Source organism: Lissotriton vulgaris, chromosome 8, assembly GCF_964263255.1.
Source record: "Lissotriton vulgaris chromosome 8, aLisVul1.2, whole genome shotgun sequence".
Classification (NCBI taxonomy): Eukaryota; Metazoa; Chordata; class Amphibia; order Caudata; family Salamandridae; genus Lissotriton; species Lissotriton vulgaris.
The window spans coordinates 1,155,270,021-1,155,288,226 of record NC_141696.1 but is presented as its reverse complement, the minus strand read 5'-3'; the positions used below and the strand labels follow the sequence as shown (position 1 = coordinate 1,155,288,226).

At 42.9% G+C, this 18,206-nt stretch overlaps 1 protein-coding gene across 1 annotated transcript in view; it reads right to left on the bottom strand.

Moving 5' to 3' along the window:
- Positions 1–5,725: 5,725 nt before the first annotated feature.
- NUFIP1 (nuclear FMR1 interacting protein 1) overlaps positions 5,726–18,206 on the bottom strand; it is a 210,178-nt gene continuing 197,697 nt past the window's right edge. The window contains exons 10-11 of the mRNA XM_086935016.1: positions 12,210–13,386; positions 5,726–8,357 (exon numbers count right to left, since the gene is read on the bottom strand). Coding sequence (XP_086791142.1) covers positions 13,057–13,386 — 330 coding nt within the window. The 3' untranslated portion in view covers positions 5,726–8,357; positions 12,210–13,056. The remainder of the gene's footprint in view (positions 8,358–12,209; positions 13,387–18,206) is intronic.

Here is an 18,206-nt window from a genome sequence, read left to right as displayed (position 1 = left end):
CTTTTAACCACAACTATTTAAAGCTGGGACTTCATGAATCTTCCTCTGTATAAGAATGCAAATTGGTGCACACATGAACGAATTGAGAACTTGTGTACAAAATACAATTGCAAAAGAAAACAGAAAACAATGGTGACGCAATTGTAAGGAAATACTTACCAACAAGCTTTGTCTAGAACATAAGTCAAGAGTTATCTACATGAGCTGGTGTGGCCATGAAGGACAGGGAATGGATACCGGCTACTTTTTGGGGAGGTACAACTTGATTCTCATTCCTAAAAAGTCACAGTAATGCACCGAGGACGAACACTACAACAGAATTAAGTGGTTATACATTCGCACAATTTCATGGTTATTGGAAATCAGATGTTGACAGAAATTGTAATTACTGCTGTGATAATATGACAGTACCTTAAACACTTTCCCTGATGATTGGGTGCTTAAACTCTTACCATAACTAGCCAGAGACTTTCATCATGAACAATATGACACATTTAATTGGAGATCTAGATACAATCAGTTATTGTTAGCAAACGAGAAAGAATTCTGGAAAAGAAAGGCAACATAATGCATTTAAACTCACAACCAAAAAGCTACCATGTACACACCAATCATCAAATCATGAACATATCACCAATGCCCATTTTGTTACTTCTGAACTGCATTGCTACAGCTAAATGGGTGGCTAGAACAAAGACAATATTGCAGTAGCCCTTTTAGTTTTAGATCGTCATACACAATAAAAGTAGCACAGTACAACAAGCATTTGCAATGCAATAGGTCTCGCATTATTTAAGTTTGAGCTATTAGCATTGTAAATGGCAATTGTTTTTTGCTTTGTGCTATAGTTATTTTTTTACATAAAAAGCTATATATAAAATATGTTTTATTAAAGTTATTTATGCAGTATCTAAATTTTGTTTGCATAAAAGAGTACAATAATATCTTAGTAAAAAAGTCAAATATTTTAATGGTAATTCACCAAATGTTCATTTATGTGTTGGTTTTGAAAATAGCTAAATTAATAGCTTTGTCATTTACAATGCCAATAGTTATAACTTTCGCAAATGTGACACCTATAGCATTTGTAATGCAACATTTGTATTTACGTGACTTAGATGTATTGATATTACAAATAACAATGGCTTTTAATTTTTTTTAATACTTAATAAAAGTGATTGTAATTTATAATGGCAATAGCTTAAACTTTTGTAAATAACTTTTGTGAAGATTATGTTCAGTGTATTTTATTGTAACGAAATCCAAGAACAGAAGTGAAATATTAACATCTTTTTGTGACATTTGTAATAAAGCTTGAAACATTGAGAGAACATATTTGTGCTGTGGTGGTGCTGAGTGATGCTGTGGTGCTGCTGAATGGGGCTGTGGTGGTGCTGAATGGGGCTGTGGTGATGCTGAGTGATGCTGTGGTGGTGCTGAGTGGTGCTATGGTGGTGCTGTGGTGGTGCTGTGGTGGTGCTGAGTGATGCTGTGGTGGTGCTGAGTGGTGCTGTGGTGGTTCTGAGTGGTGCTGTGGTGGTTCTGAGTGATAATGTGGTGGTGCTGAGTGACTGTACTCACTGTCACTCTGCACTCACTGTCACTCTGCACGCACTCTGCACTCACTGTCACTCTGCACGCACTCTGCACTCACTGTCACTGCACGCACTCTGCACTCACTGTCACTCTGCACTCACTGTCACTCTGCACGCACTCTGCACTCTGCACGCACTCTGCACTCACTGTTTATGCACGCACTCTGCACTCACTGTCACTCTGCACTCACTGTCACTCTGCACTCACTGTCACTCTGCACTCACTGTCACTCTGCACTCACTGTCACTCTGCACTCACTGTCACTCCGCACTCACTGTCACTCCGCACTCACTGTCACTCTGCACTCACTCTGCACTCACTCTGCACTCACTGTCACTCTGCACTCACTGTCACTCTGCACTCACTGTCACTCCGCACTCACTGTCACTCCGCACTCACTGTCACTCTGCACTCACTCTGCACTCACTGTCACTCTGCACGCACTCTGCACTCACTGTCACTCTGCACGCACTCTGCACTCACTGTCACTCTGCACACACTCTGCACTCACTGTCACTCTGCACGCACTCTGCACTCACTGTCACTCTGCACTCACTGTCACTCTGCACGCACTGTCACTCCGCACTCACTGTCACTCTGCACGCACTCTGCACTAACTGTCACTCTGCACGCACTGTCACTCCGCACTCACTGTCACTCTGCACGCACTCTGCACTCACTGTCACTCTGCACGCACTCTGCACTCACTGTCACTCTGCACTCACTGTCACTCTGCACTCACTGTCACTCTGCACTCACTGTCACTCTGCACGCACTGTCACTCTGCACTCACTGTCACTCTGCACTCACTGTCACTCTGCACGCACTCTGCACTCACTGTCACTCTGCACGCACTCTGCACTCACTGTCACTCTGCACGCACTCTGCACTCACTGTTTCTGCACGCACTCTGCACTCACTGTCACTCTGCACTCACTGTCACTCTGCACTCACTGTCACTCTGCACTCACTGTCACTCTGCACTCACCCTGCACTCACTGTCACTCTGCACGCACCCTGCACTCACTGTCACTCTGCACGCACTCTGCACTCACTGTTTCTGCACGCACTCTGCACTCACTGTCACTCTGCACTCACTGTCACTCTGCACTCACTGTCACTCTGCACTCACTGTCACTCTGCACTCACTGTCACTGCACTCACTCTGCACTCACTGTCACTCTGCACTCACTCTGCATTCACTGTCACTCTGCACGCACTCTGCACTCACCCTGCACTCACTGTCACTCTGCACGCACTCTGCACTCACTGTCACTCTGCACGCACTCTGCACTCACTGTTTCTGAACGCACTCTGCACTCACTGTCACTCTGCACTCACTGTCACTCTGCACTCACTGTCACTCTGCACTCACTGTCACTCTGCACTCACTGTCACTCTGCACGCACTCTGCACTCTGCACACACTCTGCACTCACTGTTTCTGCACGCACTCTGCACTCACTGTCACTCTGCACTCACTGTCACTCTGCACTCACTGTCACTCTGCACTCACTGTCACTCCGCACTCACTGTCACTCCGCACTCACTGTCACTCTGCACTCACTCTGCACTCACTCTGCACTCACTGTTACTCTGCACGCACTCTGCACTCACTGTCACTCTGCACGCACTCTGCACTCACACATGCAACAGTAATGTAAAGCTCTCAATGGACCTTAATCGGAGCGCGTTTCTGATTTAAAAGGCTGGCATGAAATAAATTAAGCGCATGTAAATTAGAAAGGAAAAAAAAACGAAAAAGCTATTAATATTGGGATAGAGTTTACGACATGCAGAAACCACACAGATTAAAGATGCAATCTGGCTGGGGACAAATGCCCACAGGCAAGACAGCAAACTAGAGAGCGCTAGAGTAAGAGTCTTCAAGGAACAAGAGCGGACGCACCGTAATCTCTTGGTGCTCACAGCTGCTTGGAAACTGTAATCAACGAACACGGGGAAATTCTCCGCATCACTGCCTGTAATTCTCTCCCAGCCTTCCACCAGCCCATCCTCTATGCACGTATGCTCATGTTACGCTTAATAAAATATTGACCTTCTATTCAATAAAAAGTGGTGCTATGTCCTTTATACAGCCACTCCATGTAGGCTCTGCGTCCCCACGCTCCAAGAGAAGCAAGGCACAAAATGTGCACTGCATTCAGAAATAATTTTTTTTTAAACATGCCCTAGCTGCGTAGTTGAGGTTCATTTCCGTCATAATGAAAACAAAAAACCCAACATGAAGATAAATCCTTCAGAAAGAATAACCTTAGCAATTGTGTGCAAATGGTGTGTGATAATTAATAGGAAATGTAATATAATATTAGGAGTGTGCGATATTTGCGTAAATTCTTTTGCAAAAAATACATGGAATTCTTCAATAAGTACACGAAATAACAAAAAAACATCGGTCCAGCATTTGGCAGCTGTTTTGCCATGTACATCCTCGCATTCATTCTTGGATACAAGGACATATTTTGCACTAAGAAAAAGTCGCAAAATCACGCGTGCACGAACAGCATCTGCACACGTTCTCTTTGCAAACCTTGTTTCCTGTGTTTATGCCATGGGATATTGACCCGAACAGAAGCTTCTTTACTTGATCTGGTCACGGTGTAATCACGTAATTGCCATGATTTCATCACAAATGTAAAGCAAATGCCAGAAATTAACTGAGATTACACTGTGTAACAGAAATTTCACCAGGACATACATAAAACCACAGAATTAGCGATAGCATCATAAGCGTGTCCTTTCACTGCAATTGCTTAATCCTCTGCATGTACACGGAAATCATTTGTCAAATATCAGGAAATGTAATCAAATAATGGAACAAAACAATTAAATGGAAAGGATAGCAAGGGTTATGAAAACATGTTCTTTGCTCACATAGATTGATTATGCACTCAGCTGTCTGTTGTACGTGCACCACAATATGCTTACAACGTGTGCAGTCTCCGAAGCTGTACGTCGTTACCGAAAGCACAGTGACAGTCCAGTATGCAAATAAACACAGTGCTAGGTGCTTGTGTGCTGACAAAATGGCCGTCTCTTCATCGCGGGCGCACTCTGGAAGTCAGGCAGCCTTTGTTTGGACGTGGGCGGGGCTCGTCAAAGAAACAGGAAGTAACTGCCGAGGAGGACGTCCGAAACATGCAGGCTTCACGCTGAAGTCCCGGGGCGCTTCAGAGAGACCGGGCGAAAGAGCGAGGGCAGACTGCATGGTAACAGAGGCAACACGGGGCTCCCGAGTGGTGAGGAGACCCCTGCGGCGTGCCAAAAGACGGCCCAGGAACCTGCACACCGAGCCGGTAAGTGAGAGCTTGCAGGCGGGGCGGGGCGGGGGGATTGTCTGTGCGTGTACTCTCGTGTGTGGGCGGCGGCGGCTGGGGGGGCGGGGGCGGCGGCGGCTGGGGGGCGGCGGCGGCGGCGGGCGGGGGGGGGGGCCGCCTGGGGAGGTGTAGTGTGTGTCTGTATGTGTGCGCTAGTGTCTGCCTGCGTGTGCATGTGTTGTGAACAGCCTGCTCTGTGTGTGTGTGTGTAGGTGCGGCGGCGGCGGCGAAGGGGGGGGGAGGGAGGAGGTGTGGCTGTGACTGTGATGTGCGCGGCTGTGATGTGCGCATGCGTGAATGTTGACGCGCGTGCACGCAGCTCAATCCACGCTCGTCACAGTTTTGTGTCCCTCATTCCCCGGTGTCAGGCAGCTATAAGTCTCCGACCCTGGACGCATCCTTCGGATGCGAATTCCAGGGCGAGACCTAAAAACGGTTGTTGAAACTAATTGGGCTTGCTAGAACAAGATCTCTTGCCGTAATTAAGTCAGCGTTTGTATTATGGTTTCAAGCTCTTTTCGACCTGATCAAAAGCTCCTCTTGTTGTGTACATGAGACACTTTTCAGAATGTCCACTTAAAGGATCTAACTCTCAAGTCTTAGAATGGCCTGTCTCATGAAAGAACAAAATGACATCACATGAAGTTCAGCTAAGCATATTGACACGTCTTGTTTAATGCGTTTACAATCCCTCAGGAAATGTAAGACAGGGCACCATATGATTTGTAAAAAATGTGACTGATTAAATATTAAATCACAAGCACAGGAAAAAGCAGATAACTCTTGAAAATGGACAGATTGTCAAGTTTGTAATTTTAATTTACATGTATAGAAAACTAAAAATAAATGACAGAATTATATACATTTTGCAGGTGACTGTTTTTCGCTTTGTGAACAATAAACACACAATTATCATCCGAGACTGTGCGCACATCGAAGCACACTCAAAGGGAAGATTAATCATACGACCTGAAGAGGATTTTTTAAATGTACTTTAGCGGTATAAAAAACGACTACACCGACAAAATGACAGCAGATTTTAGAAGGCTTCATTGGACTTTCGAGATCGTACAATTAAACCGCATACCACTTTCCAATAATATGTACCTCTCTCTGAGACAAAGAATGCAAAAGCTTGCCAAATCAACTGCTTAGTACATGGGCTGATTTTTTAGATTTATATTGTTATGGCAAAATTGAAGGAAATACAATGTTATGAACAGTAGGGAATGAGCCAATCTCAAACACAATAATTAGAAAAAGGGTCAAATCCCCTTTGGAATAAGAAAGTAGATTTGTCTAAATGGATAACTTTATTTACAAAACCGATCTAAAAGAAATCCATGATTATAAATGTACTGATGCAATAGTAAAAATACTTTCACAGACCAGGATTCATGGATTGCCATATTTGAACATTTGAAGTGACGTTCGGTGAACACTGAGCACGAAATGCGCCATCTAAGGAACAAAGTAATCAGGCACTCTTTAAAAAATGTACTTAAAAAGTCATATGCATACACTCAAACCATTAAGTGGCTACAGCAGGCACGATCACTCACATTTAAGGGGTCTCTTAATGGAGTCTAAGGTGCTGATCGCAAGTCTATTAAAAAAAGGTGGAGGAGACAAAAGAGACCAAAAATAAAGAGCAACCATTGAACCAAGCGTTTTGTTCATTCAGGATGTAGATAAAATGCAAAGAATGCAACTCCGAATAATATCAGTCTTAACAACCATCTTCAACAAAGTGCAAAATTATAACCGTGAAGTAATAAAATGCCAATATGGGAATGTGGACTGCACCCGACTTCACAAATGTTGTGTAAAAGCAGGATGATTCTCCACTGCCAAAGTGGACCTTTCAGGATTAACAGAAGCAGACTCTCAAAATAAGTTGATTCTTGTCCAGCAGGAGGGAAGCATTTGTGTCTTAGAGCCATAAATATACATCCAGAAGCAAATTTAGTGGTCCGATACTTGAGAGATAATCATTTTTAGACCCCATTAAAAAACTAATCGGGAGAATGATCTGTGATCCTAGCAGAGATGCTAAAAAATCTTTACTTAAACTGATGATGTTTGATCAATAGAGTGTGCATGTGAATGAATAAAAAATAAATTAATCTCTTTAAGAAAATTGACAACTACAGGCAGGCTTGAGGTTTAAGCTAGAAGTGATACTTTCTTCCCCCCATCAATTTCTTATCTACAGATGCCTTCTTGCCCATTCCGATTATTAACTATGTAAAGCTGAGGTAGACTTACGACTAGGTACTTCTGATCAGATAATAAAAACGTATCCGGTACAATGCAGATTTTCACGCATCCACAACAATGTCTGTCATCATTACACAAGAATACATATTTTATGGATGCACCCACTCAGGCAGGTTTTCCGATTGGAGCTTTCAGTATATTTTCACAGTTAAGAAAATTATAAAATAGAATGGGCGAAGTAACATCTAAAGAGGCAAAAGTACACATGTCGTTATATATTATCACCTAACACTGCACTAAAAAACCTTTCCTTCCATGTAATTTCCAATGTTTTTCTAAATAAACATTACGTGATGCATAGATGTGGTGGAAAAAAACAGGAAATTAAGCTTTCAGCAAGCATGCCGATGTGGACCCATATATCGGCAAGGCATTGGCAAAGCCAGCAGCTTTGGTATAAAGTAATACCATTCGTAGACAAATGCATTCAAAGTGCTGTTTGACCTTATTAGCAATAATACAAGTAGAATATTGCTTTTCTAGCACTAGAGGTCTACTACGAGATATTACTAGGTGCCCAGAGAGAAAGCCGCACAAGCCTGCCACACCACAGTCTGTTAGTACGAGTTTCAGGAGTGAGCAACAGAAGGTTGCAGTGCCACATACAGTTACTGGATTGTAATCAATTAAATAAGGAGATGCTGCATTCTTTTCAATAAAGCAGAAGGATATGTACTACAAGCTCAGCTCCTCTGGTTCACTAAGGACAGTGCGGGCCCACTTTATTACTTATTGTTTCCTTAAATGTCACGTAACGTTTCTATTCAATGGGACAAGAAAATAATGTGAAGGCAATTAGCAAGATTAGGGCAATGCAAAAGAAAAATGAACGTGAATTTAGCTTTACTCATAGACAGGTGATGTGAGCTGAAGTCATGTGCTTTAGAGACATCAAACCAAACGGGAGGAACCAGAGTGAAATTCCCATTGCCTATGTGGCTACTGAAACAATTACCCACTGTCCTGTTTATCTTAACTTTCTGGGTGAAGTGGGTAGACAAGAAGTAAGAAGAATAAAAGAGCTGGGTGACCTGATAGCCAAACGTTTAAAGAATTAACAATTGTGAAGCAATAGTTCATTGGGGCCACTGCGGGTCGTTCAAACTCATCATGGCCCACACAAACAACTATTTCTATGAAAGAACTAACAAGCATTAGAAATGCAATAGGTCTCGCAGCATTAGAGTTAGTGCTTTTAGAATTGTTAATGGTTTTTTTTGTAAATCTTTAGCATGAGGTTGAGGGTGAGTGAGGGTGAGTGAGGGTGAGGGGTTGAGGGTGAGTGAGGGTGAGGGTGAGGCTGAGGGGTTGAGGGTGAGGGTGAGTGAGGGTGAGTGAGGGTGAGGGGTTGAGGGTGAGTGAGGGTGAGGGGTTGAGGGTGAGTGAGGGTGAGGGGTTGAGGGTGAGTGAGGGTGAGGGGTTGAGGGTGAGTGAGGGGTTGAGGGTGAGTGAGGGGTTGAGGGTGAGTGAGGGGTTGAGGGTGAGTGAGGGGTTGAGGGTGAGTGAGGGTGAGTGAGGGTGAGTGAGGGTGAGTGAGGGTGAGTGAGGGTGAGTGAGGGTGAGTGAGGGTGAGTGAGGGTGAGGGATTGAGGGTGAGTGAGGGTGAGGGGTTGAGGGTGAGTGAGGGTGAGGGATTGAGGGTGAGTGAGGGTGAGGGGTTGAGGGTGAGTGAGGGTGAGTGAGGGTGAGTGAGGGTGAGGGGTTGAGGGTGAGTGAGGGTGAGTGAGGGTGAGTGAGGGTGAGGTGTTGAGGGTGAGTGAGTGAGGGTGAGTGAGTGAGGGTGAGTGAGTGAGGGTGAGTGAGTGAGGGTGAGTGAGTGAGTGAGGGTGAGTGAGGGTGAGTGAGGGTGAGTGAGGGTGAGTGAGGGTGAGTGAGGGTGAGTGAGGGTGAGTGAGGGTGAGTGTGGGTGAGTGAGGGTGAGTGAGGGTGAGTGAGGGTGAGTGAGGGTGAGTGAGGGTGAGTGAGGGTGAGTGAGGGTGAGTGTGGGTGAGTGTGAGTGAGCCTCACTACTTCCAGGATGTGCAGCCCAGGTCACTTTGTATGTACGTCTTATTTTGACATATATTGCTGCTTCGTTTGGTATACTAATCCATGCAAATTTGAAAATAATATTTCCTATGAGGCTTGCTTAATTTTACTCACTTTCACAATAAAGGACCTGGTCACGTTTTGTTATCACTTTACTGCACTTGCCACATCACATGGACGTTTAATCTTGTAAATGCATCATAAAGACAGACCCCCCCCCGCCCCCCTTTAAACCAGGCAGCTGGGTCTTCTTTTCAGGTGAAGTGACGACATTCTCCCCACAGTCCACCAGTCGAGATCAAACGCTCATTCAAGCTTTTAAAAATACATGGTGGCCTAGTTTGGACGTTAATATAGCCCAGACCCCTCTAGGTTAAACATATTACATGACAGTACAGGCACACAAAGGCTTTATTGGCGCTGAGGAAGGGTCTGGCTGCTGCACTCAGCTGGTGTTTGGGGCCGAAGATTTACTGAGAATGACTGAAAAGGGAGATTTTTCTTCTCCTGGAAGGTGATAAATCTGCTTCCTTGGCTACTGCAGAGGACCAAGTGGAAGAGCATTTGCTTCAGTTCTAAGGCCTGGGGAGAGAAAATGTGGCTGTGGCAATTGTTCCCGATGCTTTCCTATTCCTTTTAAATTCTGTTGACAGTTCCTTGAGTGAAAAGAATTTGAAAAATAAACAAAGTCATTTATAAAGACGGAAAATAATGAATCCAATATACAGCTTTGAAGTACCTTATGGTATGAGTTTGCTTTTCCTACAGGGATTTAATTCTTCCCCCCTTTCTTCCCCCCCTTTTAAAAATAAAAAAGCTTTACTAACAAGCATTGGCAAAGTTAATAACGTGGCACTCTCATTATAAAAGCCCGACCTATTTAGTACTTTGTTGTCACCCTCATTCAAAGTGATCTCATTTGCGAAAAGAGATTCGTGACACAGAGATATGCCGAGGATCACACAATTTAGCCAAGTGATCACAGCAGGATTCTAACACACTGGTATAATACACAAATCAGCCACTAGATTAGGATTTATTTATTTATTTATTCATTTATGTATTCCACCAAGCGAGACTATACAAAGAGCCTGAACAGATAAACATCTAATTTTATTTGCGCAGATAAAGTTCCTGTAGACACTACAGGATACGCCGAAGTTACAAAAGATACGCAAGTTTGAAAAAGTTAATTATTTGAAAGTAATCCACAGACAGACTTTCTGTGCTAATGAAAACCACACTCTGGCGAGGCTTGGCCGTTAAATATTAAGCAGCCGAGGCCTGCCGCTGACACGCTTGAAGCTCCCTGCTGATAGCGGGGTGAGGTCACGGCCAGGCCTCCCCTTTAAGAGGCAGGAGCGCCGCGGGCGCCCTGGTATGTGTTTGTTTTGGGTCTGAGGACGGGAAGTGGAGAGAGATGCGGTTTCGCCTGCGCCTTTAAATTTAGTACCAGATAGTGTTATAATCAGGGTTCAAAACCTGAAACGTGTATTGGTTTAAATTATATATACAAATATGATCCTCTGGAATTATGCGGCAGGGAAGGCCTTATTTTATGCGGCAGCGTTAACTAAACAAGCGCTGGCAAAGTTCCTTGCCGAAAACGTGCAGGCGAGGTGCGACACGGCAGGACGGAAGGAAGAGAGGGGAGGGGGAGGAGAAATGCGACACGGCGGGAGGGGGCGGGCAGGGGAGGGGGCGGAGAGGGGAGAGGTGCGACACGACGGAAGGAAGAGAGGGGAGAATGTGCATCTATTAAGTGAATATGTTTCCTTTAATGAAAAGTGATCTTGACCAGTAAGACTGAAGGTCTGTGTCAAGACCCTTATATCTGATGGGCAATGGACATGGACAACGATGGAGAATGTATATATGTGTGCCTTGGTCACCACTTAAGTGCATATTTTTCAGTTTTGGTGCCCATTTTCAATTTTCTCTTGCAATGCGTTCTGTTGTATGAGACTGTGTTGTGTTGGATACCTACTTGCTTAGTGTCCTACGTAATGTGGAGTGATGTTACATGAATGATGTGCTACTGGAAATACATCATTTTGTGGCCTTTCGATTATCCCATAGCTCATGATTGGTTCCCTTTCTTCTTGATATCATATGCTTTCTTATTACTCGATGGCTCTACTTCTTGCCTTTGTCCCTCCTCTGCAGCATAGCTGTTTTACAGTGAGTCCAATATGATTAATTGCATCTTTTCACTGCTTACAATCGGGGAACTGCTTTTAATTTTTCTTTCAGCAGTTCGTGGGAGTGCATGTGTTTTCTTGCTCTCTCACACTTGTGCTGCTTCCCCTCTCCACATCAGCAACAAGTGTTGGCAAAGCTAAAAGGTTGCCATTCATGTTTTCAGTATGGGCATCGTTGCATTTAATGAGTCTTGTTCATTTTAATGCAAATAATACATTTCCATCTTTGCATAGCTAAAAGAGATAATTTACCATTTAATTATGTCAGGAGTTCACGGAGAAACAGTTAATGCTTTCCAAGCCCTTCTACGCGATGAAAAGACAAATGTTTACCGCTCATTGTTGCTATTAACTAAACAAGCGCTGGCAAAGTTCCTTGCCGAAAACGTGCAGGCGAGGTGCGACACGGCAGGACGGAAGGAAGAGAGGGGAGGGGGAGGAGAAATGCGACACGGCGGGAGGGGGCGGGCAGGGGAGGGGGCGGAGAGGGGAGAGGTGCGACACGACGGAAGGAAGAGAGGGGAGGGGGAGGAGAAATGCGACACGGCGGGAGGGGGCGGAGGGGTAAACAAAGACGGACGTGCACGCGCCCGTGAGTTTTAAGGTCAATGCGCATGCGCATAAGCTTAATGCGCATGCGCATTGACCTTAAAACTCACGGGCACTGCAAGGAATCGCCACGATTCCTTGCAGTGTGTCTAAAGAGTGGATAACTCGCAATAGTCTCGCTTTGCTCGATGCGCATGCGCATCGGCAACAGGCGAGACCTAAAAATCCTAATGGCTTAAATGTAATTTTCAGATTATTTTTAGATGTGTTTATATGATATTAAACACATTCTACTACAGTTACTTCAGTCAATATAGTACTAACCTCAGTATATACTATTACTATTGTAGAGGTGTTAGAAATAGTCAAAACATTCATTCAGAACGTGGTGAATAAAGAAGGCGCCCTAAGCATCCAATGTCCTCAACAATGTTTATTTTGTGCCATCAGGTTCAACAAGGAGCAGTTTTCAAGGAGGATATATTTGAGTACTTGATACTAGTCGAAAGCTTAAAAATGAGGTCACTGGAGAAATAGGGCATTCATTTATTGTCACCAATACTTGCCCCATGAAAGGGGTGAAGATACATTTGCAAGACTCAGCTCATCATGGCAAGTGAACACCAATTTTACGAGACAATGCTAAAGACAGGATTGTCAACATCCTGCGGGGATAAAAACCCGAACAATATACGTTTGAAAACTCCATTAATGCAAACACGTGCCTTGCTACAGTATGCTTGTAGCTACATCAAGTGGAGCTCCACCACTGTGATCTCTTTTATATATTAACAAAAAAAAAGTCTGAGTGGTATTATCGACATTGTCCTTGATGGAACCAAGTTTCCTGTTTTTCAGTTCCAACTCAGTATGCTTTCCATCACTGGCAGCCTCTTAGGTGCAGTGGCAAGGTGACAGAGGTTGTCTGCGACTGTCACAATAAAGTGGCGATTAATAAGCACTCAATCAGAACATCTTAAAAGCAAATATTTCAAGAGTATTAACATTTTTTTTTTACAAGAATGGCATCTACATCTATCAAAGTCCTGCATGCCTTTCACAGCATTATCCTTCAGTGATCTCTTCAGCAATCCGACCAGGTGTTTCCCAAATCTCCTCCTCAGCAAAGTCTATTTTCAGAACAACTGTCTCTGCCTTGTTTTCCGTTAATAAGTCCTGATGTCCTCCTGCTGACTCTCGGTCAGCTCTGAGAGTACTAGTGCAATGAGCAGTCCTGTCTGTTAACGCCTCTGGTGCAGATGCCACCGCGCTCCCATCTAGCGCAGGCTTGAGCGACTCTGCCCTTCCATGAAGTCCAAAGAAGTTATTTCGCAGAATGTATCGTATGCACTGCAAAACAACGTTGCGCTCATGTCTTATGTCGTTCGCCAACAACTAAAGGAAGAAACAAAGCACAATATTGTTCAGAAGCCCACAATATTCCGATTTACTGTCTACAACATGCAAATGAGTTGTTTTCAAGAACTCACAACTTGTGGAACATGCTACTATTCTTGAGCAAATGTGAAGTTGATGCTTCAAATACAAAAAAAGAAACAACGAGTAACTGAAGAGGTGAAAGCTTATTTGAGGATTGAATACTGGAAGGCCTTAATAAAATTTGAAGATGGGTACTTCTTTCGATTAAGTATGTTTTGGATTTTGCGGAACAGCTTTCAGGGTTACGAAATATCAACTCCAGAACAGGTACTACACTCTAACAAAATGGGTCGAGGACAGCAGGTTAGCTGTTAACCGTGGCATTCTGCTGCTTAATAGCTGTATACGTACCAGGTCTGGTACAAATATTTCTTTTCTGTCTCACAGTGTAGGAAAATGCAAGCAAAATAGGTAAACAAAAACACCAGGAAGTATATAAAAGTAAAAGTAGATTAAGACACTGGAAAGCAACACCACTGAGCACAATCATTGAGGAGGTATTTTAATTTGCTGTTAGAATCTGGACTTGGATTACATTTTTGCAGGACTCAAAGGCCTATTGACTTAATTACTATTGGTTTTAATAGTAGGAAATCCATACACATTTTCCAGGGAAAGAGTTTATCTTAGTATTGTGCTGGAATTTACTTAGTGCTTTCAGTACCCCCTGCAATGCACTCTAGGTGACCAGCTTTTATCATTTATATAATACATCATAAACGCAGTGAGGTCTTAGGGTGCTCTTTTTTGTATCTAGTTCTTGAACACCCTACAGCGTGCATGTTTGAAAGGATTTTGTTTACAGTGCGGCCTATAGGACATGCATGCTGAGGTATTATAGGTTTAAAACGTCACAGTGGAAACACAACGGGGCTCGTGGTGTTGTGCACAAGCATGGGGTTTAGTGAATAGCATGAGAGTGGACGCTCATGCATGCCGGTGTTCACCAACTTTGATAAAGGTACAGTTCCCACCCACTGGGCACTGTTAAGTTCTAAAGGAGTGCTATAAGGAGTCCACTTAGAAGTGAGGGAGGTCGAGCCCACTGGAGACACCCAGGAAGAAGCAGGCCAAATATTAATAAGCAGAAGTGTTGGCTCTTGGCACAAGACATCACAAGTGGTAGCCCTGAACTTCCCACATTTTGGCCTGAACCTCAAATGGATGCCTTGAACAAAGAGGTGGCAAATTGCGTGGGTCAGTCGATGGGTTTAGATCACGTGGTGATTAGTAGGTTTAGGAGGCAGTTACTCTGAAGATGTCAGGCCCAATCATAAGAAACATTTAGGAATGGGCTCAATTTATGTGCATGAAAAAAAAGACTGAGTCCATGGCAACATAGATGTTGGTCGTAACATCATGACATCCGCTATCAGGCATGAGTTGGGTATTTCGTGTGCAATCACTTTGAATTTCAAAGTCCAAGAAACTAATTATGAAGCTATACAGAAGACACCAATTCCATACAAATGTCATTTCATTTCATATGATTCAATACAATCTGCTAATCGTGCTGCTGCAGCCATCCTTAACTGCTACAAATATTTATGCCCCATATGAAACGGGATTTAAGCCTAAAGCACTAAGAATCAGTTCAGAGTACAATAGTAAATAAGGAAAGGAGTTAAAGTAATTGACAGAGTGTACTGAGACACACTGTGAGCCCATTCAACTAGCAGCATGTGTATACTAGAATAATAATTGATCTACATTAAGCACATTCAAATAGGCTTTTTTGCACACAACATCTAATGGAGACAGAGGACATATAAGCATAACTCACGAGAAATATTTTCTGTGAAAGAGATTTTAACACGTTCATGTTTTATTTTAGGGCAGAAACGCGAGGCATCACTGACAAACAAAAATGCTACTGGGTATGGGATAAAATATCGTCTCTATTACATTATAGGGATACTGCAAGACACTGAAGTTCCGTAACCATACAGAGGAACAAAACCAAAAGCAGAGTTCCTATGTGAGATCATGGAACTCAGAGAGACTTGAAGAATTCTTTTAACGTATGACAGAGGATATTTTATTCCTTATAGTACATCGTCTCAATGTTACAAGACCCCTAAAAATCTTAAGCCTATAGTCTCTTACTCCTTCATGTCAATGCATATGGTTGCACTTACATGCATGTAGAATCGTAGTGCTGATTTATACTCCCCAACATACAGCAATTTTTCGCAACAAATTATGTGCAGTTCAATGTACAACGCTTTCAAAAATAGCTCTAGTTTATAAAATGGTAACATGCAGAGTGAGCCCTCCTTTCATGTAATTAATTTTAGCTGTACAAAAAACAAACATGCTGCTTGCTGTAAGAGGCCCAATTCTGCAAATGACTGTTCATTTCATTAAAACAGTTCAGAAAAAACGAGAAGCTAGTTCTCGTTTTCATTGTTTAAACAGCATTTGCAATTCTGCCCCGAGGCCTGCCTTTCACACTATCATCTGGCTCTGGCAGGAGGTACTGTGAAGGCAGACCTCTACTGCATGAACTTATTACAATTGAGCAGCTTTGCAGATTGTTTTTTTATCACAGGTGACAAGTGATGTCCCAACAAGACTGTGGTAGGAAATTAGAGACATGATTATTATACAAAGATTGCAGGGTCTCTTCTATGATGGTGGGATACCAACACTTTCTTCAGAGGAGTTTTCTTACCCAAATGAGCATGCATCATTACAGAACGGACTGATATGGGATTTTATAGGAAGCACGTAGGACTGGAAGTTCCAGTGGAGTGAAATACTATTTAATTTTAAATCAGTTACTTGCATACGTTTGACAAGGCTAGTCCAACGTGAATAAAAAAAGAGCTTTTGAAAGCCTCATACAGAAATGCCTGTCCTCTTGCTTCTCCACTCGAGAGTACCACTCAAATTTTAAGGTAAACCTGAAGAGATGCTCTTTGTTCAGAGCCCCAACGACTAGCACATGTTCATTAATATTTCAGATCTGACGTGGCTGTTGCAAATTTCCAGAACTACAATACGTATTACTTAGAAACACGTGAAAACAGTTAAATGTACCCAGGGAGGTGCCACTAAATACATAAAGGCATTTCCAGGACAACAGAAACACGAGTATCCAAGGCCAATGTAGCAACTATATTTATTCATTTCTATCTTGCCTTACAAAGCACAAACTCGACCATCGGGTCAGAGGGCTGACAAGAGCAGGATGCCAGTGTCATAATACGATAAAACTTGCAATATTTTTTGCTAAATGGAGAGTCACTCAAAAGAAGCCTCATTTTCTGCTTTTAATAAAAAAAATACATACAGGAAACAAATTGTTTTCTGTGTATATCTATCTATAAACATCATTAACATTCTTAACTGGGAGCTTTATTTATAATTTAAGCTAAGTTTGTTACAACAACGGCCTGCAAACAACATCATTTGATGTTCATGGCACTTGAACAGAAAGCAAGCACAATGTTGACAAACAATACATTTGTATGCAAAGGCTTGAGAAAAAGATACATGAAATCTGACAATTTTAAAGAAATAGAGGATGAAGTCCGAGTTGCTCATATTAATTTTCTACCATTACTATGCTGTAGATGCCTTTATTGCCCAGTTACCTACAGATTTCGTTAGGCTAGTGATCTTTGGGTTTGCAGTTAGTCATGAGTGACTAATGTTTATTAAGCCAACCTAATACAGTTAAAAAAGTATACGCAGGTGGGGTGTGGCTGGAAAAATGGCCGACTAGACACAGACCTCTGAGGCTCCTTTGTGGCCTCGACCACATCAACTGCAAGTCTTTGCTTAAAATGGCCATGTGAAAAATGTGCACAAATGCTGCAGCCAACTGAAACATTAAACTCGGAAAGCGGCCATGCAAATTGAGTATGAAATGTACGTGGGTGGAACAATCTAGCGGTAGGCCTGTGAAAACAATATGGGGCCGCCTTAAGGAAGACAGAAAAGAGAAGAGGAACTCCTGAAGCCCTGCTCCTTGTGTACTGAGAAAAAGGTATGCAGACATAGGATTGCCCAATAAATAGACCCTTCTGGGCAGAAATCCTAGGTGTCATAAAAACTATTGTGGGCTGTCCCATCCCAAACCAATTAATAAACCCAGTAATGTATCTGTGTTGCGAAGATTGTGTTTTTAAATATCAACATACTAAGTTCTAGGCATTTCCCTGTGCATGTTTTTGTGCTTAACATGACACACAACAGAAAGCTACACAGACCTCAGAGCAAAGCAGACTGTGCAACTGAAGTTGGGTAGCTGAAACAAGCTAAGGTAATTATTCTGCAGCATGAAATCACTTCTGAATCTTCAAGCACCATCTGATCAATCAGATCTAACATTACCTAATCTCCTCCAGACTATCTCACCATTAATTCACCTGAAACCATATAGCCCCACACATTTTTCACACCTAACTAGTATTAATATACTCTATCACAAAGTAACCGGAGTAAATGCATGCAATCTTTTCTTGATTGCACATGACTAATCCCAATAACCACTGAACTAAAAGCTAAAGTTGGGTTCTCACTACAAAGTGCTTCAACGCTCCGTCAGGGGTAGTAAGCGCTACATAAATAAAGTAAAATAGAATACACCAGAAGAGTGAAATCTGCAGAAGCTCTTCAGAGCTACAGGATAAATCACTTGTGCTTCCTACAAACGCGTGCAGATCAAAACAGTTTGTGCCTGCGTTTAGCTGGGTTCTCAGCAATTAGTTGTCTACTCATCACCTACCAAACGTGTCTCTTAGTAAAGCTACGCTACCATGGTATGT